We start from the raw sequence: 26637 nt of genomic DNA on the forward strand, positions 1-26637 counted from the left end.
TTACCTCAATTTACATATTTTTAAAAGAGCCCTTGTTCTCACCCTAGAGACTAGGCCTGTTTTGTGGCCTATAGGGTGGCTTAGAGGTTTTTTTTTAATTAGCTGCTGCCCTTCCAAAATGAGATTTCAGGGGGCACCTGAGGGGCTCAGTCGGTGAAGCATCCGACTTCAGCTCACGTCATGATCTCACAGTCTGAGTTCGAGCCCCACGTCGGGCTCTGTGCTGACAGGTCGGAGCCTGGAGCCTGCTTCCGATTCTGTGACTCCCTCTCTTGCTGGGAGCCATTTCTGAAGTAAGAAGGGTTTGCAAGGCCTCCCGCTAGATGGCGACTTGTCTACCATTCCGTCATTTCTGTGTGTCTATCACTCTGCCATTTCTGCTTGTGCTTGAGCGCCGACCCCCAGGGCGCACTGCCGACTGGCATCCAGTGACTTGCCTTCTTATGCTAAAAATATGCTGATCGCACCTTGCGAAGGAACTTATTATAGGGATTTCTTCTTTTGTGTTTATGGGAGCAAATATTACATTTCCTGAGAAACCTGTTTTACTTCCCCTCAAGAAAACAGGCTATTGACCCCTGCTCACAAAGAACTAACTTTTGCCTTTGCTGTGCTAAGAACATTGCCTTGTATTTGAATGCTCAAGATCCCTTCCTTCCCCATGTGATAAGCATCTAAATCACCTACATCAATCACTATCGGTAAAGATTATGCCTGAGTCTTCTACCAGTCTATGTTCTGGGAAACTTGTACATTCCAATGTATTTGTCAATCAGGAATCATTGTCTAAGGAATTGCCACTCCTGTTCTGTATCCCATACATTTTTTTTCAATAAAAAAGGCTGACTCTCCAGTCAGGGCAGAGATGCCGCCAGCAGTGCAGAGAAGCCTGCCTGGAGAGCAGAAAGAACCTCGTGGCCTTCTTATCCCCTTCCCCTTTCGCTGATTCTCATCTCTTCGTGCCGACACCGTCCATCCTTCAGGGGAACCCTGGACCTGCTGGAACTGGACTCCGGCACTGTCTCTCTGTCCCTCCCCTGCTCAGGCTCTCTCTCTGTCTCTCTCAAAGATAAACATTAAGAAAACATTCAAAATAAGATTTCACCTAAAAATACATATTTTGCTCATGTAAAAAAAAATTCAGACGACCTGACCATTCCTGGGCACCCACACAGACCTTGGCCTCTTCGGACATGGCCTCCTCCCAGCCCCCCCACCCCCCCTTACCTTCCAGGCGCCCCCTGAGGGCCTCCGAGAGGCCCGGGAAGTGCCCCCACCACACCGGGAGGACGGTCAGGTTTCTGCAGAGGCCCCATCATGGGCGTTTCCCTGAAGCTGACATGTTTTGGCCAGAACACGCCATTGCCCAGTATTACCTCGGTCTGCACGTTTCTCTGCTCCTGCACCCACCCACCCAGAGCAAGGCCCCCGGCTGCCCCTCCTCCTGGGCCTCAGGCCCTTTGCTGCAAGGTCCTGACCTTTGTCACAGTCAGAGCCACATGCCCAGGAGGCCCCGGCCACCCTCCCGCCCTCCTCGGGGCTCCACCAGGGCAAACGGGCCTCCCCACAGAGGCCTCCACAGCGAGACGGCTGGTAGCCTCACCCTGGCCTGGGGAGTTTCAGGGAGAAAAACCTGCTCGCTCCAGTGTCTCCTGTCAAGCCTTTAGCTGCACGTCCGCTGTGACCTGAGCCATCTCGGGCACGTCCTGTGGCCAGAACACACCGGCTGAGTCACCAGAGTGCCGTCAGTTTTGTTCCTGCGACTCTGAACTCAGGGCTGACAGACTCGGCCAGCAGGTCTCGCCTTTTCAGGTGAAATCTCCGTTCAAAATGGCAGCGCCTAATTAGAGGGTCCTTTAAACTAACACCCTACAGGCCACGGGCCCAACGCGCTATGTGGGCTTGGATAAGACCCTCCACCTGTCTCTGCCTCTTGTCCAAAGTGTGGGGACGGTCACAGCGCCTACAACTCACAGGGCTGTTCCCAGACAGACACACAGCGTAAACGTTCAGCAGACGGGGGTGAGCTAATTATCACGGCTGGAGGCAGTGTGTTCTTTAAATATTGTCGTCCTTGCTCGTGTATGTTCTGCATGACGTATTATTATCGAAAAAAAGCCACAAGTGTATTTTAATCAGAAAATAATACACATTTCCCAGACTAATGATAAATTATAAATATTCTTGCCCGCGGGCATGGGTGGAGGGAATTCACAAAGGGACAGTGTCTGTTATAGAAAGCAGGAGCAGGGGCGCCTGGGTGGCTCCGTCGGCTAAGCGTCCGGCTTCAGCTCAGGTCATGATCTTGCAGTTTGTGGCTTCGAGCCCCGGGTCAGGCTCTGTGCTGACAGCTCAGAGCCTAGAGCCTGCTTTGGATTCTGTGTCTCCCTCACTCTCTACTCCCCCCCACTCGTGTTCCCTTTCTCTCCAAAATAAATACACATTAAAAAATTGAAAGAAAGAAAAAAAAGAAGTGTACATTGTGCCTGATTTCTTTCCTCTCAAATGGGTCTTTTCACAATTACCTGAACATTGAAAAGGACAAAGAGCTCACGGAAATGAGAAATCAAAACCTAAATCATGAGCCAAACCAAGAGCCCAGCCTCTTCCTTTGGCCTCTGGGCATCGGAAGCCCCAGGAGCACCTTCAGGAGCCCAGCCTGTTCGTGCAGCCCGGGTGGGGTCTGCACTGAGCTCTGAGCAGATGGGTGCCCACCAGGAACTGAAAGTTGACCCTGCTGTCCTCAGTCTTAGGGAGCATGCGGAAGGCACACTCAAGGGGCCGGTCTCTACGCGAAGCCTGTGGTTTGCAAAATACCTCAAGACCACTTCCCTGGGCTCGCCTTTCCGTGCCCTTCCTGAGTCCTCCTAGCACACAGGTCCCGGGATGTCACCAAGAGCACACACGAATCCCAGCCTCTGAACTGAGCTCCCAGGAGGAGGACAGGAACGCACAGTCAATGCTGACAGGGCTCTCTCAGCCCGAGCTCACTCTCTCCAGGTTCACCTTCAATCATTGCTATTTACCCGCTGTGTGGCCTTTGCGTGGTAGCTTAACCTCTCTGTGCTTCACTTTCCTCCGAAACCAAGGTAAAAGCTGATTTACCAGCTTCAGAGAGTCAGCAAAAATTCAAACAGATTATATGTAAAGTTCTTTAAAAAATGCTCAGCCCACAATGAGGGCTGCTATCATTATTATTTTAGAAGTTGATGTGAAGAAATTTTAGAAGTTGTGAGGAAATGAAGTGGGCACAGAAAGTACTCATTGATGGGGCTGAAGCAATCCAGGGCCCTCCATTCCTGGAGGGATAGCGCATAGATTCGGTTTAGGAACACCAGGCAGCACTTAGAGTAAGCATGATCCGCTCTCTGCCCGGAAACCGTTAAGTACACAGACCAGGGAGCACCCGCCCCGCACTGCCCACACGGTTCTGCCCCGAGACCAGACTGGATGGACAAGCCTCGACACGCACGTCTTCTAGAAGGCCTCTCAGGAAACACGGGGGAGGGGCACCTGGGGGGCTCAGTCTGTTGGGTGTCTGACTTCAGCTCAGGTCATGATCTTACGGTTCGTGGGTTCGAGCCCCACATCGGGCTCTGTCCTGACGGAGCCTGGAGCTTGCTTGGGATTCTCTGGCTTCCTTTCTCTGCCTCTCCTCCCTCTCATGCCCTGTCTCTCTCTGTCTCTCAAAACTGAATAAACGCTTAAAAAAAAAAAAAAACGGTGGAAGTACATCGTGTACATTTTTCAGTATTTCTTAAGCTAAAGCTCCTCTCTTACAAAGATGCATCTTGCCACCGCGTGCTGGCCTGCCTGTCTCCCAGGAGCCCCTGGGGCCACGGTCTCAGATGGAAGCCAGGCACGGACCACTGACAATGACTGAGCTCCTGCTGCAGAGCAGGCCCCGGGCGGGTTCCTGGGACCACGACGCGAGCCACCGGCCCCCGGGAGCTCTTCACCTCTCCTGGGACAGGGGCCCGCCTCCTTCCTCAGCTTCCCTCCAGGCCCGCTGGCCTTCTCCGTCCCCCTCTCCCAACAGCCCCACGTGCTCGCCTGTAGGCCTCACTCAGACCCGTCCTTCCCCGCCTTCCGGCCCAGCTCAGCGAGACCCCCCTCCAGCTGTCCCCCGCCCTCCTGCCTTCCACCCTCTGACCTCTCTCTCAGCCGGCCGGTTTTCTCGCTCTCCCCGCGAGCCGCACCGCGCCCCTGCCTTGTCCTCTGTTCCGTCCCAACACCACCGTGTCCGGCAAACACCAGCGGACGAAACGCACAAGCTGACCTCAGGATCCCCCAGTGCTCGGCCCCGGACAGATGGCTGCCTCTCCAGCAAAAAGACCCCACAGAGTGAAGGCCGAGCCCTTCGCGAAGAGTCCTTTCGGGGAACGGAGTGAGGGGGAAGGCGCCCGGGGTAACGGTGCGGACGCGGGGCCCCACGCCACCAGGGCACTCGGCTCAAGACCATCAGCCCATTCTTCCCCTCCAGAGCCAGACCCAGGAGACGCCAGCTTCTCTATAATCCATCCCCCAACCCCAGGTCTGGGGTTCTGGGAAACCCTGCCCTGGACAGAGGAGGCCCCAGATGACCGGGGTCACTTCTGCCACCCTGGGCTGAGACGAGGTGAAGGACTTCAGTCCCTCGAGCAGGCGTCTGGGCAAACTTCCCCGTCCTGAATTCAGAGGGACTGGCAGCCAGCGCGAAAGGGCCCTTCCAAGTCTCCCTCAGAGGGAAGCGCGAAGAGCCAGGCTCTTTGGGCAAAGGGGTCAGATCTGGAGGAGGCTTAGCGAGGCTTTGCAAGAACAGCGAAACAAACATAAGTGGGCGCGAGGCAGTGTGCCCGGTGCAGGGAACGCTCCGGCCCGAGTGGTGGCTTGGCCACTGTGCCAGATGTGTGAGCCGGGCCACCGGCGCCTCCCCGGACCGGTGGCCACTCCCTGGCAGGTGGCTTCGTGTCCACTTTGCAGACGGCTCCTGAGCCGGAAGTGTCAGTTGGCCGGAGCGCTGGCATCAGGTCTGGGCCGGGGCCTTAGCTGTCAGCCGGGCTGCACCGCGGGCTCCCATCAGCACCCAAAGGAGAAAGGAGGGAGCTTTCCGAAGGGAGAAAAGCGAATCTGTCCTCACTCGGGGCGCGAGGCACACGGAGAGGAATCAAAGTGTCACTTTGTGTTAGGAAAGCTTCCCAGTCCCGGCCCTGCCTTTCAAAACTGAGCCAAATGAGCCCAGTCTGCTCCTGACGTGTTCTCCCCGGGGCGGGGGCTCGGAGGAGGGGGCTGGGGATCAGGGGTGTCCCCACAGCTGAGGATCGCGGCCACCTGAGATGGCACAGCCGCCCCGAGGCGTTTGCTGGGAGGTGGAGGGGAAATGCCTGAGTCCTCGCAACATCCCGCGTCCCCCGAGGCCACACCACCTCTTCGGTGGGCTTCGCCCCTCCGCCCTCCACCTGGACGGCTTCAGCGGGGCGCACAGCACCTTCTGCTTGCCCCCACCCCAATCCCTGAGCCCATGCTTCATCCAGATTTCCAGAACAACCTTAACCACATAAATTAGACATGTCACTCCCATGCTTTGGACAAGAGCTGCTAGTTTCTATTGTGTAATAAAATCCAAACTCTCCTCCTCCTACAAACTTTGGCATGAGCTAACCATGTCGCCCCCGCCCCTCGCCCGGGCCTGCTTTCATTTCCTCCACCACCCCAAGTTCATCCCCATGCTGGGAGTGCAGCACTGGGCGCTTCTTTCTGCCCGAGACCCTCTCCCAATAGGTGGGTGCAGCTCCCTCTTTTTTGCTTGAGGCCTCTGCTCAAAGCCACCTCCTCAGGGAAGCCCTCCCTGATCACACTCCCCAGGGTTGCCAGATACAACAAATAAAAATATGGTATATCCTGTTAAATCTGATTTTCAGAAAATAGAGAATGCTTTTTTTACTACCCTGGCCAGAGCATGAGACATACTCATGCTAAAGAAACGTATTGACTGAGATTTGAATTTAACTGAGTCTCCTCTATCTCCCCGCCCCCATCCCAGCCCTCGGTCTCGCCTGGCTTCACAGTCTTCAGAGCACTTTCCCCATCTCATAAGCAAGTCTGAGACTGTCCACCCCCTGAGCGCAGGGACCTCAGCTGTCATGCGTCCCCCGGGGCCTGGTGCGGCACCTGCACACAGGAGGTGCTCGGGAAATGCCTGGGGAGTGCTCCGGAAGCCCTGGGACTGAGCGAGCAGGAGAGAGGCTCAAAGAGCATTGCCGGCTGGTTTTCCGCAGAGGCCGGACTGCAGGGCACCTCTTCTCAGCCATGAGCAGTCACCTCGAGGTGCCCCCAACAGCTGCCTCCAGCCCGTCGCCCTGGGAACCAGGAAGTGGGGGGTCTGGCACCAGCCCTCCACGCACCAGCTCTGCCACCCCAAGCAAGTCAGCCTCACTCACCATGGGAGTCAGCTCCCCACCTGTAAGACGGGGGGCAGGGACAGCCATCGGTCAAGGTCCGCCCTCCCACCCAGCTCCTCCGTGAGGCCACGACAGCAGGTGTCAGACGGCTTGGGGGATAAGAGAACCTCACCTGTCCCCCAAGGACTCTTACTCTCAAGACAAGACACCAACACAGCCCTGTTTCCTGGCTCCCAGGGGCACGTGGAAGGTCAGCTCACGTTTTCTGAACACCTACTATGTGCCTGACACTTTTAGATCCTTGATCTCTTTTCGCTCCTGAAAGACCTACCACAAACCCCATTTTAAAGATGGGGAAACTGAGTCCCAAGCACATAATACGGGGTCTACCCAGGCTTCGAGCCAGGTCCGCTGTAAGATCCAAAATCTGGCCTGCTTATATCTTAAATATGCACCATTTTTACTTTGAAAAAAGAGCATGAAACCAAAAGTGTAGAAAAATACAAAAGGGTGTTGATTCATAAAAGCTATTGTGACTTTCTTGCAGGGCTCAGGGGTGCAGAAGGAGCCTCTAGTGGGCAGACTGCAGGTCACCCCAAGGTCCACGGGCACCAAGGACCCTTTCTAATGGTGGAAAAGCTTGGACCCACGTTAGCGAGAAAACTAATTTCTCTGAGTCAGTCCTCTTTCGGAGGTTTCTGCAGAATGAGCTGCAGGACACAGATTCTTTCACGCAGTAGCCTGTCCTTACATGCAAGGGACCGGGGAAGAGGCCGAGCAAACAGGGCTTCCAGGCAGTGACCCGGCCTCTGGCTTTGGAGGCCAGCTTTGCACCCCAGCCAGCTGTGTGTAAGTGGTGGGCTGCAGCCCAGAGGGCCGAGGACGCGGTAGACGTGAGTCACCGAGGGCAAAGGCCTGCAGAGCCTTAGTCATACCCCGGCCCAGCCTGGAGGCTGACCTTTCCCAGAGGGAGGCCTGGTCGGGAGGGACTCCCACACCAGGTCTATTGTTTTCAGAAAACGCTGGGCAAAACCAAACCCACGGAGAACGCCAGGTGGGTGGGGGAGAGGCCTGCTGGAAAGGTGGTTCCAATGTTTCTAGGATACTAATTCACGGAAAGATACTTAATTTAGCAGAAAAAATTTTATTTTAAGCATGTGCATTTATATTGATTAAACAAAGCTCAAAATACAACCTTTGGGAACCTCCAAGTAATAAAATGACTCATAGTAGGGTGTGATGACTCAGTGGGAAAGAGGGAACTCCACCGCCCACGCCTCCGCTCGAAAGAATCAATTTGCCCTCTCACAGGTGACGGACGCCTCTGCCATCGGACCGTTCCAAGAAACTCGTCCAGCAAAACAAAACACAAGCTCGCTTCAAACAATTTCAGTCTCGAAGCTGAGTAATCCGAAGCAGGCAGGTCTCCAAGGGACGCCCCCGCAGGACACAGGGAGCCAGGGAGCTCCTGGGCCGGGCCGGGGGCCTGAATGAAGAAAGATTTACCAGCTGAGGAATTCCAAAACCCTGTGTCATGTGGAGGAACCTTCCAAAACACTGGATCCCGCCCAGAAGCGGCGAGTCGCTCAGAGCCATGGCAACCCGGCTTCCGCTGCCACATCACTTTTATTTTTGTGTCCTTAGATTTTTTCCTGTTTTGCAATGTTTTGCTGGGACCCCCAACGCCGCCCGAGGCCCCGGTGGCTGGGGGCCAGAGTTGCCAGCTGGAGTCACCAACAGCCTGGACCTCTCCACGTGAACTTTGCCTGGAAGGTTATTGCACATTTTTTAAATTTCGGAGAATCAATGGAGGCTCTGAGGCAGTTACTGAGCACGGTAAATAGGAGAGACCCTCATCATCCTGGTTGGTGTTCTGTCTGTCCTCGTGGGCCGGGGCGGGGGAGGGGTGCAGAGGTCACGATCAACCGCACTTGGGACTCCGGCGCTGTCGCCAGCTGTGGACTGACCTGACCCCTGTGTCTTGACCCCTACGAGCCTCAGTTACCTCCACTGTAAATGGGGACAAGGTCACCTGCCTCTTGGGGCTGGTGTGACAATTAAAGGAGATACCACGCATTCCATAGTGTGCATGGGCACCTACTACGTGCTGGGGATTGTTCTAGATGCTGTGCCTACAGCAGCAAACACCGGGTCTCTTCCCTTCAAGGAGCCAAGAGTCTAGTGTGGGAGACCAGATAATAGATGAATAAGCAAACGGGCAAGATGATTTCAGCAGTGAAAGGCGCCACCAAGAAAACAAAGCAGGACAATGGGACAGAAGGGGACAGGTCACGGGGCACACGGAACAACTTCAGAGCAGACGGTCACTGAGGGGCTCGCTGAGAAAGTCCCTCTGTGCTGAGCCTTGAAGGCTCGTATACAGAAATGGTGGAAGGACATTCCAGGAGGGAACGGCCAAAGCAAAGGTCCTGAGGCAGAAACAGACACGGGGTGTTTGAGGTCAGACCGAAGACAGGTGTAGCTCCAGCCAAGTGAGCAAGGAGAGAGTCCAAAAAGCCGAATTCAGAGGGGTGGGCAAGGGCCAGGTCATGCAGGCTCCTGGAAGTCATGAAAATAATAAAAACCAGCAATAAAAACAATATAATAATCATTATTATTACTGCTGCTATAAATAAGATGCCGTTTTCCAAAACACCAAGCTTTTCTAACTTAAGAAACACCACGCTGTCCCTCTGCTACTGTTTTTCCGACGTTCCCCAGCTTGTCATCGCGCCGGAGAAGCCGCCAATTCCATTTTGGGCCACAGCTATAAAGAGACCCCTGGAGCCGGTGCGGATGACCCAACGTGGGAGCTAAGACCAGCCCGGGAGGCTGTCACCTGTGCTTAATGTGAGACCCAGCTGGGGCTCCCCTTCCTCGGAAAACTCCAGCCGCTCCACTCCGCCCCGCCCCACGGCACCCTCGCCGGCCAAGTCGTCCATGGAGACGGGAACGGGGACGCGTTTTGGAAAAAACGAAGTTGAGCAACAGGGATCCCCCTGCAGAAGGCAGCCTGGGCTGGGCGGCGAGGACTTGGGGTCAAAAGAGCAGGACCAGCTCCTTGCAAATGCGTGGCAGGCCCCCGTCTGTCAGACGCCCCATGGGGGGAGCCCGCCACCTCGTGGGGGCTGAGGGGCACCTCCAAGGCCTCTGCTGGGCTACTGGCCTCCATCCAGAAGCCTTCTTCACCCAGGATTCCTTAAGCCAGGCGTGAAAGGGCTCTACGTGGATCCTTCCGAACCCAACGCCCCGCTGCAGAATCCGAGGGTCTATCGCACCACAAAATGGCGCAAATCAGGGGTTCAAAGCAGCTGAAGGGTCGTCAGGCAGATTAACCTGCTTCTAAGCTTCTTTCGAATAGAAGAGCTAACCGTCAAGGGTGCAGTCTCTTAAGCTGGGCTGCCTGGGGTCGAACCTACCCCTGCCATTTACTAGCTGTGTGATCTTCAGTGAGTCACTTCACCTCTCTGTGCTCAGCTCCTCATTTAGGAGAAGAGCAGCTCTGGCAGGGTTGTCGTGGGGAATCGGATTAGTTAACATACATCAAGTGCTGACAGGCCCGGCATCTAGTTCATTATCATTACTTGTTGTTTTTCAATGCCCCTTGGTTCCATGAGATAGAATTTTATTCATCTTTGTTCTTCTACAGCCGAAATATAATAACAGTAAAAGCGAATACTTAATGAGCATTTACCAATGTGTGAGATCTATGCCAACATTCTAACCTGTGCCCCTACCTCATTTCAGCTTCTCTTCTCTCAAGAGAAGGAAATCATCTGTATTTTACGGAACAGGAAACGCCAGCTTGAGGTGACCTGACTTATCCAGGAGGCCGAAACCACTAAATGCAGGTCACAGACTTGAACCCAGGCCCTCCGACCTCAGGCCCTTTGCTTGTCGCTATCCAGGCCACGCGGCCCATGGCCTGAGCAGTGAGAATCCTGATCGTAACAACAGCGAACAGTCGGCACAGGTTCCGCGCACAGTAAGTGCACACTAACCGCATGCACACGCGACCCCCCTGCGGGGGACGGGGTGTTAGCACCCTGTTTTACGGAGTGGGAAGCAGAGGCCTGGGGAGCCTGGACATCAGGATAAGGCCGGGTATTATCTGCGGGGAGACCCCTCACTGCACGTTCTGTGGACAGCCCTCCGCGGGTGCCAGCTTAGACCAGACGGTCCGCCCCAGATCCCAGGAAGCAGCTATGATTATTCTTATTAATACACAGCTTTTCAAAGTTGAAATAGACCGAGTTTCCTCTCTCCACAAGGTCAACTGTGAAATTTCTCTCGAAACCAAGAGAAAGCAAGGTAAGGACTAAATGCTGTTCATTCATTCATTCAACAAACACTTAACTGGGGCACCTGAGCCACAGCTCAAGTGCATGGGCTCCCGAGACAATGCACGCTGACTGGTTCCTAACTCCACAAGGGACCGGGAAGGACCCGGCCTCCAAGGCCCCCGACACAGACGCGGGCATGGATAATGAGACAGCTGCAGATTACTAGCATTTTCCCTCTGCTAAGAAGGGGCCGGGAGGCCACTGGCTTCTTGCACAAGTCGGCAAAGGCCCACATGATGGTCTGCTCACTGGAAGGTACCTCAAGGCTGGGGCGGCTACTGTGTGCTTGGTCGTGTGCACCTCAGGCCACTCGCCTGCTGAAGAACTCTCCATGGCTCCCTATTGCCTCCCCCGTGTGCCAACCAATCTAAGGCCGTGTCTCTGCGTGGCACTGGGAAACCGCTCTGTGCCACACTCCTTTGCTCTCCAACTTACAGAAGCCTGGCGAATTCTGGAAGGAGGGAGCGTTACACCATCCCACCATCCGAAAAGTAAGCCTCCCCAAGATGCTTAGAAACAAGCAAGCCTCCATGAATCCACTCCACCATCGACAGGCCTTAACTCTGGGTAAGAACACTAACAAACAGTGATAGTTAATGTGTATTGAGCACTTACTATACACCAAGCATTTAATAAGCACTTACCACATTGAAATTCTTCGTCGCTGACGCACCCTACAAGGTAGGAGTGTCATCACATCCTATAGCTGGGGACACTGTTACCCAGAGAAGATAAGCAACCTGCCCGAGGTCACACAGCTAGAAAACTGTGGAGCTGGGTTTGGGTTTAAGCGCATGAGCTCTGACCTAACTGACAAAAGGAACGCGGAGGGTGCTCACTGCTGAGTTACTACAGCTGGAGGCGGAGGCAGCGTAAAGCCCCATAAAAGGGGATGGGTGAGTAAAGTATCAGACACGCATCCCTAACCCCTCACGCACCACCCCTGCCCCTCAAACCCACAGGGACTGACCACGTACCTTTCAGACCACTTCCAAACCCACCCAGCCCTCTCCGGCCCCCCCTGCCGCAGGCTTGCTTATGTCCTGCCCGGTCACAGAGCCAGGCCACCCCAAGGAGGCTTTGTGTGAACTGGGGAGAAACACCCCTCCCCCAGGACCCCCTGCTTCCTCCCACTAGGGAGGAACTTGGAATTTATCCTATTTTAGATCATTTTCTTTTTACCACATCCTCATTGGCAAAAGATATTAACAGGTGATATGTGGAAAAAAGAATACACATGACCAATAAACAAAAACAGTAAAGAGCTCCTAGGAAAGAGATGTGAAGTAAAGAGAAGCACCAACTCAACAAATATTGTTTAATTAAGAATAAAATGGCGGGCGCCTGGATGGCTCAGTTGGTTAAGCGTCCGACTCTTGGTTTTGGCTCAGGTCGTGATCTCATGGATCATGAGTTCAAGCCCCACGTCAGGCTCTGTGCTGACAGTGCAGAGCCTGCTTGGGATTCTCTCCCCCACCCTTCTCTCTCTCTCTCTCTCTGCCCCTCCCCCACTCGTGTGCTCTAACATTTTTTTTTTTTTTAATGGCGCTTCTGGGGCACCTGGGTGGGTCAGCTGGTTAAACGTCTGACTTCAACTCAGGTCATGATCTCACAGCTTGTGAGTTCAAGCCCCGCATCGGGCTCTATGCTGACAGCTCAGAGCCTGGAGCCTGCTTCCAATTCTGTGTCTCCCCTTCTCTCTGCCCCTCCCCTGCTCGTGCTGTCTCTCCTGTCTCAAAAACAAATAAACATTTTTAAAAATTTCAATGGCTCTTCTGGGATGGGGGTGAAGCCATTACTGACATCATATTGACGAAGTTACAATTTGTACACTTCTGGAAGCTAATGTAGCGATATCGATTTAAAGAACTCAAAGCGAGTATCCAAAATTCCACTCTAGGAACAAACCCTACAGATACAAAGACAAACACTCAATTAACCATCGTACAAGTATGAAAAGATTCGTTGCAGCACTATTTCTAATAAGAAAAAAGTGTAAGTAGCTCACGTTGATGGGCTGACGATAAACCTGGCGGAGTTATGCTTACTCGGCACCTATTAACCTCTTTAGCCTCCGTGACAACCTGTGGCGTTGAACCCTTGTTACTTTCATTCTGTGTAAAAGGAGACGAAGGCACCGAGAGGGGACAGAAGCTGCCTGAGACCACGGAACAGGGAGCCGAGCCAGCAGCTCAACCTCCGTAACCAGTCCAGAGCGCGCCACCTTACCCTGGGGAACGGCCTCCTTTTCTGATGATAGTATAATGTTGAAAAGGTTTGCCTCTCTACGTGAAAAAATAGTTACAAAAAAAGAGGGGCGCCCGGGTGGCTCAGTCGGTGAAGCGTCCGACTTCAGCTCAGATCAGATCTCACGTTCGTGGGTTCGAGCCCTGTGTCGGGCTCTGTGCTGACAGCTCGGAGCCTGGAGCTGCTTCGGATTCTGGGTCTCCCTCTCTCTCTGCCCCTCCCCTGCTCACACGCTATCTCTCTGTCTCTCAAAAATAAACAAACATTTTTAAAAAATTAAAAAAAAAACAAGGAGAGTCGGGGCCGGGGGTGCTGACACCCACTGGGTGGGAAGAGCACCGCATTAGCCCTGCCCGACACGGCCCCTCCCCCGGAGCAGCGCGGTCTGGAAGGAAGAGACGGTGAGTCTATCACACAACCAAAGAGCAGGAGAAGCCGCCTGACCTGTGGTCTTCTCCGTGAACACGACTTTGGACTCGGCCGTGAAGTTCTGTCCGGTGAGGATCATCTGCTGGCCCCCGTACACCAGGCAGCTGTCGATGTCCTGTCTTTCCACCATGGGCAGCTCGTGGGCGGATCGCTGGGCTGAGGGCAGGAGGGAAAGAAGTCACCGCAACAGCCGGAGACATCGGCCCCAAAGAGGCTGATTTCACGGCGACCAGACACGCCCTGCCCACCTCTGTCACCCATTGTCATCACAAACGCGGAGCCCTCGGCCCCCACAACTTCTGACCCCGGAAACGCCACCTGACCAGGTGCCCTACGTTCTTAGCGCTAGTCTTCTAACAACACATCTAGTCTTCACACAAGGGACAGGTGTCTGTTCCCCTCACAGGGAGGAAAGGTGAATGAGATTTGAAATTTATTTTATATAAAAGGTTAAATCAACGTTTTCATAAGAGCATCCCTGGGCCGGAGTGTACTCTCTCCTCCGGCCCCTGATGTCAGCAGATGCTTGGAGGGACCCGGCTCCTGCAGGGTCTAGTCACTGGCAAGTTGCTGGTGATCCTGAACTCCGTCTTCAGAACAACACGACCTTGTCCCAACGCCTCTCTGACCTCACTTTCTAGGACCCCCCGACCTCACTCACTGTGTCCTAGCCATACTTCTAGAATGTTCTCAGTGCCTCTCAAACACACTCCACACACTCCTATCTTTGAACACTTGGACTTTCTAGTCCCTCTCTCTCCGGAAAGTTCTTCCTGATTAACTACGTGGCTTCCTTCCTCACCTCCTGCAGGTGTCTCCTCAGATGTCCGTTCCTCAGAGAGGCTTCCTTACCCCTTCCCTTCTACCCTCTTTCCTCACCCCTACCCTTCCACCCTCCTTCCCTACCCCTACCCTTCCACCCTCCCACCTTGAAGGTGAAAGAGCAGTACCCACCCCATCCATCCATGTCTCTCCCCTCTCCCTCCCCCTTTGTCTTGCATTACCCTGTCTTATTGAGCCACCTGTCTTTCAAATCTTCCCACGTTAGAATGTAAGCCCCCAGAGGGAGCTCTGTACTGCTGTAAGCCCAGGGCCAGGAACAGTGTCTTGAGCTTTGTAGGAGGTACTAGGGATGAATGGATAGAGGGATGGATAGAGGGAGGGATGGAGGGATGGATGGATGGATGGACGGATGGACGGACAGATGGATAGAAGGGCAGATGAATGGATGGATGGACAGATGGATAGATGGATAGAAGGGTAGGTGAATGGATGGATGGACAGATGGATGGAAGGGCAGGTGAATGGATGAACGGACAGATGGATGGAAGGGCAGGTGAATGGATGGACGGACAGATGGATGGAAGGGCAGGTGAATGGATGGACGGACAGATGGATGGAAGGGCAGGTGAATGGATGGACGGACAGATGGATGGAAGGGCAGGTGAATGGATGGATGCATAAAGGGACAAATGGAAGGATGGATAGATGGACCTGATATGGATATATCTCAATATACCTTAATATGCACACATACACGTCAGTCTCTCTACATCTAGATCCTCATCTGTGACGATGATAAGTGAAAGATGCAGACACAGGACAGGCCTCTGCCGAGTGCTGCACCACAACGATACACTTGAATGCTCACAGCCACTTTCTGAGGGAGGAAGTATTAACCTTATTCAAGTTTGCCTGGGGAGAAAACTAAAGCTAAAGGAGGTCAGATCAGCCCTTGGTCAAGGGCATGTGGTTAAAGCTTAGATCTGAATCCTCAGAAGATGGTCCAGTCCTTAGTCACTCCAGCCGGCCACTGATTCTTCTGGAACGCAGGCGGTAGGGAAGAGTGAAGACCCTCTCCAGCCCCCTACCCCGCACAGGGTGAGAAACAAGTCCCAGTCAGCAAGAGGGACCCATCTGCTCAGGCCTCGCCTCAGCGGCGTGGGCTGAGGAGGCCGGCCCTCCCCTGGTGAGTCAGCCCAAGCTCCTGGCGTTCCTGCCAAGCCCAAGAACTGGGCGGAGGGCCAGCCCTTTCAGTGCCAGGGGCCTGAGGACCTCCCCATCCGGGAGCCGGGGCAGGCAGCAGCATGAGGCCTGGAGGCCCAAACCTAACCCTTCCCTCCTGGCCTGACTGGCCCTCCAGGTGGCCAAGCATCCCCTCCTCCCTGTAGCCCGAAACCCACTCCTTCAGGAGCAGCCAGGCCCTTGGCAGCATTTCAGGAGCCTACTGTGGACCCGCCGGAGGCTCCCAGACACTTCACCTTGAACGTGCAATCCAGTGACTCACAATGGTCCCCTGTCAGCTTCAGCCCATCCCCGGCTCAGCCCAGGGACCGGCCAGCCGGGGCCGAGCCCAGGGGCTAACAGTTCAGAGCATACGGTAAAAAGGCCTCTCTGCAGAAGCTGCTAATTTCTCCCACATGGGCCGGGTCATTAATCCCTTCTTTCGGTCTAAGACTTTCGTAGGACTTCCTAATGGAGCTGCCACAAATGGAGATTTATGAGCAGTGAAAACACCAGTTGCATCGCCTGGAAAAACAGGTCCCAATTTTTAAGATCTGCCTTTGATGAGTTTGGGGAGGCAGCTGGGGGCTTCGGGCCCCAGGAATGGGGGGAGGTGGCAAGAGCCATCCCTCCCATTCTGCAGGTGGAAAGCCTGAGTCACCACTCCCGGACAAGCCGGCCAAGGGCTCGCAGCCAGCCGGGCCGGGGCCTGGCCGTGGCCGTGACTCTGGGCGCTGGGCGGGAGGCTGGCCCGGGCGGCCGCTCTGTGAATCACTGAGCATTGCTGTGGACACATGGGCTGCTGCTCCCTGCAGAGCCTGGAGGTTTCCATCAACCAACTGTTTCTCCCTCTGCTGCATCTGCATTTCCCACCCCTTCCCCGTATCTGAAGGAAAACACCCTGTAAACACAAGTTTAAAGAGAGAGGACGGCGAGAGTCCAGCGCAGCTCCCCACACTTTCTCTCGCCTCCACTCCGGCCCGAACCCCAAGCGAGGTGGCCAGCATCACAGGCGAGCTGGTTAGAAACACAGAACTCGGGGCTCCCCCCAGAGCTCCTGAACCCCGCTCTGCAGCGTGACAAGGAGTTCACATAATCGTTCTGCACTAACCAAGTGTGAGCGGCACTCAGCTCTGGGGGTGCATTAGGATGAGCCGGGACGTTTAGAAAATACAGACATCCAGGCCCTAACGGCAGAGCAGGGCTGCCAGCCTGGGCGCTACTGACGTGTGGGCCGGACCCGTGTTTGCCGTGGGGCTGTTTTAGCGGCATCCCTGGCCTCCCCGCTGGAGGCCAGCTGCACCCCTCCCCTGGGACAAACAGAATCACCTCTAGATAGAGAGCTGGATGGCCCCTGGGAAGGAGGGGCCCCAAATCGCCCCTGATGAGAACCACTAACTTCAATGGTCTGAGGGGCGGACCCCAGAATAGATTACAAAAAAATCCTTACTGACTGCAATGGGCCCCCCAGGTTTGCTCTGCGGAACCATCCTGACAGGGTCATGCAGGGCCCTGGGCACCACAGGGGAATTCCGGTTTCCTGCTTCTTGGGCTCTGGGATCAGAAAGCCATGGTTTCAAGTGTTTGTGCTTCCTGCCACCTCCCTGCTGGGCGGCCCTGGGCAAGTCACTTCACCTCTCTGGGTCACAGATGCCTCGGAACAGCACCTACCCTCGTGGGTCTGTTGCAGAGAGCACCAGACATCATCTCACATGTAAACACAGACGTGGTCAGTACAGACCTGGTAACACAGCAAATATCAATAACCCGGATATCCGTCAAGGGGTGAATGGATGGCCAAAACGTGGCATGCCCATACAGAAGGGCGACCGAGCCATGAGGAGAAACACCGACTACAAGTGGAGGAACCCTGAAAACGTCACGCTAAATCAAAGGAGCCAGACACAAAACGACAGCTCTTCTGTGATCCCACGTATACAAAACGCTCAGAAGTTAGGGAATCCACAGAGACGGAAAACAGAGGGGTGGCCAGGATCTGGGGAGTAACTGCTCATGAGAATGCAGTTTCTTTTTGGGGTGATGGACGAGCCCTATAACTAGACAGCAGCGATGGTGAGAACACCACATCGCACACGTGCACCACGCCCCAGAACTGTCCACCTTAACGGTGAGTTAAACAGTAAACTGTGCTATGGGTATTTTACCACAATAAAAAAAAAAACCCAATATAAAACAAAAGCACTCAGCCGGTGCCTAGCACACAGTCACCATCCGAGAAATTTTCTTTAGCACCACTAACTGTCAATGTGCCTGCTCTTTCGTGCTGGATGGTTTTCAAAAATATTTTCTTGTCTGTTATCTTTACAGGCCCTTAAATGACAGCCCTGCCAGGCACTGAGGGAGACACGGTTCACGACACTTTTGAGACTGAGAAGCAGACGCTGGGTGCGCCACTCGGTCCCGGGGCAGCCCCGGCTTGGGTGCGGGCCTCGGTCCTAGCTCGAGGGGGCCTTGCGTGGGCTTCTCTAAACCTGCTTCCCCATCTGTAAAATGCAACTATTTATGGACCCACCTCCCAGGCCGTCTGGAGGCTTCTGTGGGAGAATACGCACACGAAGCGTATTTGCCTCAGTAAACTTCAGGGGCAAGGTCACTGATACTAAACCCTGTAGTCTCCTGAGGACGCCCCACGAGCCAGGCACTGGCTAAGGGTCGCTGTCCCAGAGGCAGTGTCACCAAATCTGTGCTGACCACATGCCGCCTGTTTACACGGCTTGCGCCTGGGCGCCGTGGGTCTGGGTGGATCCTGACCCGTTAGCTGGACTTCCCGACCCTGACCCTGACAGCCAGAGTAAGGCTCCCAGGCCACCTGGCTGGAGAAGGCCCCTCGACCCACGGCACCCAAATCTCCTAGAATTTGCATGACAATCTTTCCGGTGACTTGTTACCCACATTTGTTTGAGGGCCAACTTCGACACTTAAGAGGCCACATCGGGGCAAGGGGACCTCCTCCAGGGAACGCCCCTGCGCCCTCGGAGAGCCCAGAAGTGAAGCAAACGAATCCAATTAGCCTCTGAAAGAGGAACTGAAGAGAGGCAAGCAGCGACCAGAGCTACCCTCCCGGGTCGGCTTCTTCCTCTCTCTCTGATGCAACCTCTCCCACCTCGGGCTGCTAATTGGACCGACACCACCCAGGGCCTGTGGGAGGGCTCTCAGGAAGCCCGGGGCCCAACCCCCATCAGCACCCACCCACCCCCACGCTCATTCAGCCTTTCAACCGTTAGAGAAGCTACGTCATCCAAAGCAGTTAGGCTGCGCTGCTCTCCCCAGGCCGGGGGCTGCCATTTCAAAGCCATCCTGAGGGCCAGGTGGCTGAAGCCGAAGCCCCCTGCTCCAGCTTAAGCTTCTAGGTGGCCCTCACCTAGAGAGGTCCCCAGGCCTCCCTCCTGCCCCCAGATCCTGGCACGTCATAAAGGGGTTTGGGGCTCCTGTGTTTTATGAGCTCTGAATCAACAGGGCACTGTTGGTTTAACCAGTTGGGGTGTTTGCTTTTACCGGCAGCAGCAGCCGGTGGGGAGCAGCTCCGCGCCGGGGGGAACCCTCGCCGCTGTGGGGGCCTGCGGGTCTGCCCGCATCGGTCTGGGAACGGAACATTTCGGCCTGCCTGTCTAGGATTCGGCCCCGTCACTGGGGTGTGTGGCCAAGAATTACGACCTGCCCAGAAAACCTCGGGAGGCGGGCAGGAGAGGCTGGACAGAGAAATCTGACTCTGCAAAGTAGGTGGATTCAGCTAATAATAGTGAATAATTAGAGCTGCCGGCAGGGTGCCTCGGTTTCCAAGCGCCTCATGTTACAAAACCCACAGGAGGAGGCCAGTCGGAGCGCTGCCACACAACAGCCCAAGTCCAAAGCCCAGGTCGGTGACCTCCCTCGGGCCCTTGGGCGAGTCACCTCTCTCTGTGTCTCTCTTTTCTCGTTGATAAAATGGGAATGAGCAGAGCACCGATCTCATGGGGCTGGTTGCAGATTAGAGTTGAAGGATGGGAAGCGGGCAGCGTGTGGTCAGGCTCGATGAAAGTCAGCTACATTTACTTTTACCACGAGACTTCCTGAGACCACTGAGCAGGAATTACCCCCATTTTGGAGCTGGGGGCACTGAGTCTCCCAGAGGAGAAGGGACGTGCCTGAGAGCTCACAGCCCAGTACAGCAGACAGGCAGAACTTGAACCCAGACCGTGCGATTCCACTACCTGGAGGGCCCCCTTCTCGGGCAAGGCTTCCCCGTGGGAAAGCTGCCTGCTTGCAGAAGCCTCATGCCGGCCGCGGCCCGACCACCCCTGGCCACGGGCTCCAGCCCTGGACACCCTGCTTGTCTCCACATCAGGCTGCCATCCTGGGCCATGAGCCTGGCCCGGCTCAGAATACAGTGCTGACTCAGGCCCACCCCTGCCCCAGATGCCCTCGGGTCTTCCCTGGAGAGTGGAAGCAGGACGGCAGACCCCAAGCGTCCCTGAGTGTGGGGTCCGCCTGTGTGACAGTTCTGTTGGCATCCGAACCACAGGAGTAGGGTACAGTGTGCCCAGGTGCCCGGGGTCTGCCGTGCACGTGACCACCTCCTAACTCCGCACCCCGTGGGGCCTCAGTGTTCTCCCGTGGAGTATGGGACAGTAACGTGCGCCCATGTCATCAAACCCACAAAGCTCCAGGACCATCGTGCGACCTACTCTTCTTCTTCCTTGCTCGGACGGTTACTACCCCTTCCGACATGTGAGCGGAGGTGTCCCCACATCTCTCCGTAGAAGACGCCCCCCCCCCCCACTCCCGAGAGCTGCAGGCCTCTCCATGTGATGGACAAGCTTCCCGGTCACTGAACAACCCAGGCGGCCTGGACAGACGAAAGGACACGGGTGTCACCCCAGCTCTGCCCTTCTCCCGGCCACACGTACCTGCAGCCTGTCAAGAGCTCTTCTGAACCTCGACCCACTGGAACGGAAGCCCCAAGAGGGGGGCATTCCGTGCCTCCAACCCTCGCTGGCACCGGTCGACACATGAATATTTCGGAATGCATGGACTGAGCCTCGCAAGGCCATGGGCATGGCGCAGGCCTCCGGTTGTGGGGGGCAGGGGGTTACCCCTTCCCTGCACCTGCGTGACCGGTTCCGTGAAGGGCCGGAACCTTTGGTCAGACAACCCCAATCCCGTGCTCCCCGCCCCCGACACCCGGGTGTCCCGCAGTCACCGCCCGGCCCACCCGCTCCACCGGTCAGATAAGCATCCGGGTTCCTTCTCCACCGCAGGGCGTGCTGCTGGGTGCCAGCGCACCTGAAACAACTCGTGTTTGCTACACTCCCGCACCTGCCCCGAATGGTGTCCCAGTAGGGACAGAGCGGCAGTCAGAGTCACAGTCAGAGTGTGAGCCACACAAGAGAGGGGCTGGGTTAGCCCGTGGTAATCCCAGCGGCACCTGCTGTGAGACACCCATTCACTGAACCCCGACGAGAGCCGGGAGACACGTACTATTACTATCCCCATTTCACAGGTGGGGAAGCTGAGGCACAGAGCGGTAAGCAACTTCCTGGGACTAAACAGCTAGTAAGTGGCAGAGGCATTTATCTGAACCCAGGCCCCACCTAACCACCACCCTAACCTGTTTCTCCCCATCACACAGGTTTTGTGCTTCTGGAAACGTGGCTTCTTAGTCGTTGCTTAAAAGTCTCCTTGGAGAACAGGGGTTGACAAAGGCCTGGCTGACCCACCCCACCCCAGTGCCTGCATGTCACCCAAGATTTACTGCCACAGCGTCCCAGGGGAGATGACCTACTGCTGTGGGAGGGAAGGCACGCAGAGCCCTCGGAGGGTCACTGGGCTGGTCTCCGGTTTACAGGACATGATGCCAGTCTTTTGGCTCCAGCCCAAACTGATCTGCCGTTCGTGACCTAACTCGACCTTGGGTGTCCTGAGATCCAGGGAGGTTGCAGCGGGGCTGGTCCCTTACTAGCTGTGTGACCACGGGCAATGTATGTAATTTCTCTGTGCTTCAGTTTTCCCCGCTGTAAAATGGGAGCAGCCACTAAGTTGACAGTGTTTTTATGATGATTCGGCAGCAATACAGAAAGTGCTTGATGCACAGCAGATGCCTGTGATCATTGTTCCCCTTTCTTTACCTCTTCCCTGCCAGGTCCTTCCTTCCTTCCTTCATTTGGTCTTCAAGTATGTAAACGCACCTACTGTGTGCTAGGCACTGTGCTAAACAAGTCTTAGACTATAAGCCAGGCCCCTGATTAGAACTCAAGGCTTCCCATTTCACTTTGAACAAGGTTCAAGTCCCCAGTGATCCATCTTCACTCCACAGGGCCTCCCTAGCTGCCCTTTTATTCCCTGAAGACCTGGAGCTTATCTTTGCCTCAAGGCCCTTGCACTTACTACATCCTCCAGCTGGGCCATGCTCCCCACCTGCTCAAGTCCAGATTAATACCCCATCTCTTCCAGGAAGTCTCCCCTGATTGGCACCCCCAAGGCTGCTGCTCCCATCCACCAACTCACCAATTCACAGTTCTGGTTATTTTCATCATCATACTTCACTGTTTAAAATGATGTTTTTGTTATTTAGGGTTGGTTTTCCCCCACTAGAAATGTGGCCTCCGTGAGGACCAGGACTTTTGTCTTGACCACTGTTTTATCCCCAGTGCCTAGAACGGTGTATCATGCACTCCAAATATGTTTTAAGGGGAAGAATCCCCATGACGAAGCCCACGGAATTAGGTGGGTCCTCTCAGCAGAAGCAGGTGGACAAGGTAAGCATTCCTGCTTCACGAAGCAAAGGAGGCAGTTCGCCCGTCTGGTCCCACCGCCTCAAAGACTGTCACGGAGCAGCGCTCCTGATCGCCCGTCTCCCAGGCCAGACCCAGGACACTGAGGTGGAGCAAAGAAGGAAGCCGGTGAGGGAGGGGAACCCGGCAGCTTTTCCAAGCTCTTGCTTCCAGAAAAGGGCATCCAAAGCGACAAATCTGCAGATGGTGAATGATGGACCTCGACCCTACTCACACCACACCCCAAAATGAGCCTGAGCTGGAACGCATCCCTACTCCTAAAAACCAGCATCAGGAAACTTCTAGAAGAAAACATCAAAGGATATCCTTGTGTCCTTCTTATAGAGATTTGTTGGGGGAATGCAAAGAGCACTAGTCCCAAAAGAAAAGAAAATGAGGGGTGCCTGAGTGGCTCAGTCGGTTAAGCCTCCGACTTCGGCTCGGGTCAGATCTCATGTTCGTGGGTTCGAGCCCTGCATCAGGCTCTGTGCTGACCACTAGCTCAGAGCCTGGAGCCTGCTTCCAGTTCTGTCTCCTTCTCTCTCTGCCCCTCCCCCTCTCATGCTCTGTCTCTCTCTGTATCAAAAGATAAATAAAACATTAAAAAAAGAAAGAAAGAAAAGAAAATGATACCTTAGGACTGAGTCAAAATGAAATACTGACACCGTGAAAGGACCAAGGAAAATGTCCATCACGCTTACACTGACAAAAGGCTCCCACCCATGATACAGAAAACAACTACCGCGTATTCACAATAACAACAGGAGTGACCCCACAGAAGGTGGGTGAGCTGTCCACAGACACGGACACAGCCAGCAAGCGCACACACCGGTGTGCGGCGTCATGAGTCACTGGGGGAAATGCGAATCATGCACAAGGAGGGACCCTTTCCACGCACTGGAGTGGCTGCCAGTAGAAAAGACAGGCAGAAACCAACACCGGTGAGGACGTGGGGCAAACAGAGCTCACGTGAATTCCTGCACAGAGTAAATCACTTTATGACTTAGAAAATACACAAACTGGAGCGTAAACTTTCCCTGCGCGCAGATGGTATATTCCATTGCTGGTATTTACCCACAAGCAGCGAAAGCACTTGGATTAGAAGGTTCACAGCCGCCCTATCCACACGCCCAGACCCCGCCAACAAGCCGACTGTCTGTCAAAGATAAACAAACAATCGCTACATTCACACAACGGGATAGTGCTGGGCAGGAAACAGGAATAAAGATTCACACGCTAAGAGCGAAGGGGTCGCAAAAGCACCGCGCCGATGCTGAGAACAAGCCGGACACAAGAGAACACGATTGTCTGATGCCATTCCGCAAGGTTCCAGAACAGGGAACTCGAATCTCTGGTGACCCGTGTGTGGGGCATGGGGCGGAGGCCCCGGCTGATGGGGTGCCAGGGCGCTTCCAGGAGCATCTGGTGACGCAGGTACGTTGAACTGTCAAAAACCACTGAACTGGAGACTCGAAGTCTATCCCATTTACTGTACTTTAATGACAGCTCAGCAAATACGGTTATGTCACCAAAAGGGAGGTGCTGAAAAGAGCATGTGAGAAAATCTACTTCCTGGTCTATACCACAGGCCCGCTCCCCAGTGTCTACACAAGGAGCAAAGTGAGTCCCCGGTCTGTGCTTCGAGTGGGCGGGACCTGGTGGAAAACCTCTGAAACAGACAGGGGCGGAAAGAAGGCCCGCAGGGAGCTACCCCGGGGACAAGGCCTCTGCGCCCATGGGCAGCTAGCTCCTCTCTGCCTCGTCCTCACCTTCGTCTCCCACTGGGCAGCCTGGAGATGCTGGTTTTCACTAGGTTTCTTTTAAACAAACATTTGAGAGAGAGATGTTGTGTGCCGGGCCCTGGCTGACACCCTCTGGTCTCCGTCCTGACATGAAAGAGACCAAGGAGGAAGTTGGGCTGTCAGCACAGAGGGGGACCCGCAGCTTGCGGGATCGGGAAGTGTGTCCTCCCTGAGGGGCTGTGCAAATGGCAACCTTGGATGAGGAAGAGCCAACCGGGGACCAGAAGAGGCAAGGTGAGCGGGCCCTGCCCTTCACGGCAGAGCGAAGAGCCCGGTGGATTTGGGGACTGAGGGGCTGAGGCCACCGTGAAGTCAAGAAACACAGCTGAGGAGGGGCCAGGGGTTGAACTGAGCCCCAGCCTCCCAGAACCCCAAACGTGACTGTATTTGGAAATATGGGCTCTGAAGGTATAAACAAGGTAAAAATGGAGTGTGGATTGTGCAGGATTTTAGTGTGGGCCCAGAACTCAAGGACCATGTCCTTGTGAGAGACAGAGAGGGACACGCAGACGACAGGGTCATGTGAACAGGAGGCAGAGAATGGAGTCATGGACCCACAAGCCAAGGAGTGTCAAGCCTGCCAGCTGGCCCCAGGAGCTGGGAGAGGGGCCTGGAACATTCCCCCCGTCACCTGGATTCTGGGCTCTGGCCTGCAGAACCCAGAGAGCAGAAATAGAGGTCTGTCGTCTAAGGCCCCCCTGCTGGTAGTTCCCGGCCACGCCAGCCCTGGACGTCCTATCAGACAGAGGCCAGGACTCCAGCCCCACGAGAAAGGGGCAGTGGATGCTGAGAACACAGAGGAGCCCTGAGGAAGGGAGAACCAGCCCATTTCGTGGGCTCCGGGGCAGGAAAGGCACCATGGCTGCGAGCCACGTGTGGGTCTGTCATCGGGGAAGACGAGGGTGCTCCCTCCTGAACTCTCCCACGTTCCCCATCAGGACTGGGAAGGGGGTGGGGGTGGTGCCCTGAGCCAGGCAGATTGGAGAAGCTTCCAGATGGGCTCTGCTGACCATCAGGGAGGGAACTAAAAGTACCTCCCTGGCAATACTCAGGATCTAGCAGAAAGAGAAACACAGAGTGGAAATAGAAACAATCAGAGCACCCGTCTATGCAAGGTGAGCTTTGACCTCCGGGATGCTGGTCTCTGCATTAACACAAGGAATCTACGTTTCTAGCAAATTGACCTACTTTCCAAAGAGTGGCCTCTGGTAGCTTGTTTGAGTGTTTGTTTGTTTTTCCTAGAATCTGAGAACATATCCTAGATTCCCTGAGATCTTATATAATCAGCACCTCCAAAGTGAGTTAGCCGTGCAGATGAGTCCCAGTCCACTGGCTGTTTTTCTTACCAGCTCTCCCTCCCCAGGGGGTATATACGAAGTCAACTAGTCACTATTTATTGTACACAGACTGTGTCACTATGTGTTACAGACTGTCAAGAAATATTGACTGGATATCTCCCTAAGGATCATAGAGTAAGCCCATTAGTCAAGAAATATTTAAATAATGACCAGGCACTGGTCCTGGAAAATAAAACAAAGGTGGCAATAAAAACAACAGGAGATTCTGGGGGAGAGAAGATTCTGGGTGGCCAATTGGTCTTTCAGTCTGGTCCTGCAAGAAACGGAGGTGTTCTAGAAACCGTAAGAAGGCATTTCACAGAACTAGAGAGCTGAAGACTCTGGATCTACTAATTACTGAGTAAAAAGATGAGTGAATCACTTTACCAAGAAAGTCTGCTTCCTTGTCTGTCAAAAGGAGGTAGTTGAATCAGCCAAATATAGAAAGCAAAAAAAAAAACAAAAAAAAAAACCACCCATGTTCAAGGTTCTAACGACTTCACGACATCCTGAATGAAGCTCTTGCTGGAGGTGCGTGCATCCGGCGGTGACCCCGAAACTCTCAGATGAAAATGAGATATGTTGTCCCAAGGGACCCAAAGATGGAGAGGAACCAGGGGCTCGGGCATGTGGTCCCTCCGGAGGCCGCCTGCTCCCCACCTTGCTACAAACCACAGCCCCATCCTGTACAGTGAGTCACCTGCCAGAAAAGGAGACCTTATCTTCTCAAAATCCCCCAAATTACTGAGGAAGAGCCCGGGTTTCCTTCCCCAAACAACTCGAGATGTTCAAAGCCAACACGGCAGTGAGGCAGCCACCGTGCCCAGCACTCAGGGGACGGGTGGGGTCTGCTGGGTAGAGCAGGGGGACTCCAGGGTTGCTGAGATATTGTTCAACACTTGTTTTCCCTTGTGGTGTGGGCTGTCGGGTCTTTCTCTTCAAACATCAGAGCAGAGACTCCCCACTGTGGTCAGCCTGATCCACACGGTGACTCCCGTGGTTGGAGTCATCTTTTTTCCAAAAACCAACCAGGACCAAGTTCTGGGTTCTCTCCCCAAGAGAGCCATAGTCTCTCCTCACTGGTTTTTAATCCTGAGGGCCAAGGGTGCCTGGGTGGCTCAGTCAGTGAAGCATCTGACTTCAGCTCAGGTCATGATCTCATGGTTCGTGGGTTCGAGCCCTGCGTCGGGCTCTGTGCTGACAGCTCGGAGCCTGGAGCCTGCTTCAGATTCTGTGTCCCCATCTCTCTCTGCCCCTGCCCCACTCACACTCTGTGTCTCTGTCTCTGAAAAAATAAATAAATATTTTAAAAAAATGTTTTAATA

General features: G+C 54.6%; 1 protein-coding gene across 4 annotated transcripts in view; it reads right to left on the reverse strand.

Moving 5' to 3' along the window:
• Positions 1-26637, reverse strand: part of NFATC2 (nuclear factor of activated T cells 2) — a 117282-nt gene that overhangs the window by 45581 nt on the left and 45064 nt on the right. For all 4 annotated transcript variants that reach the window (XM_029916615.1, XM_029916614.1, XM_029916612.1 and 1 more), the window contains exon 5: positions 13415-13555. In XM_029916615.1, the coding sequence (XP_029772475.1) occupies positions 13415-13555 (141 nt within the window). The remainder of the gene's footprint in view (positions 1-13414; positions 13556-26637) is intronic.

Source organism: Suricata suricatta, chromosome 12, assembly GCF_006229205.1.
Source record: "Suricata suricatta isolate VVHF042 chromosome 12, meerkat_22Aug2017_6uvM2_HiC, whole genome shotgun sequence".
Lineage (NCBI taxonomy): Eukaryota > Metazoa > Chordata > Mammalia > Carnivora > Herpestidae > Suricata > Suricata suricatta.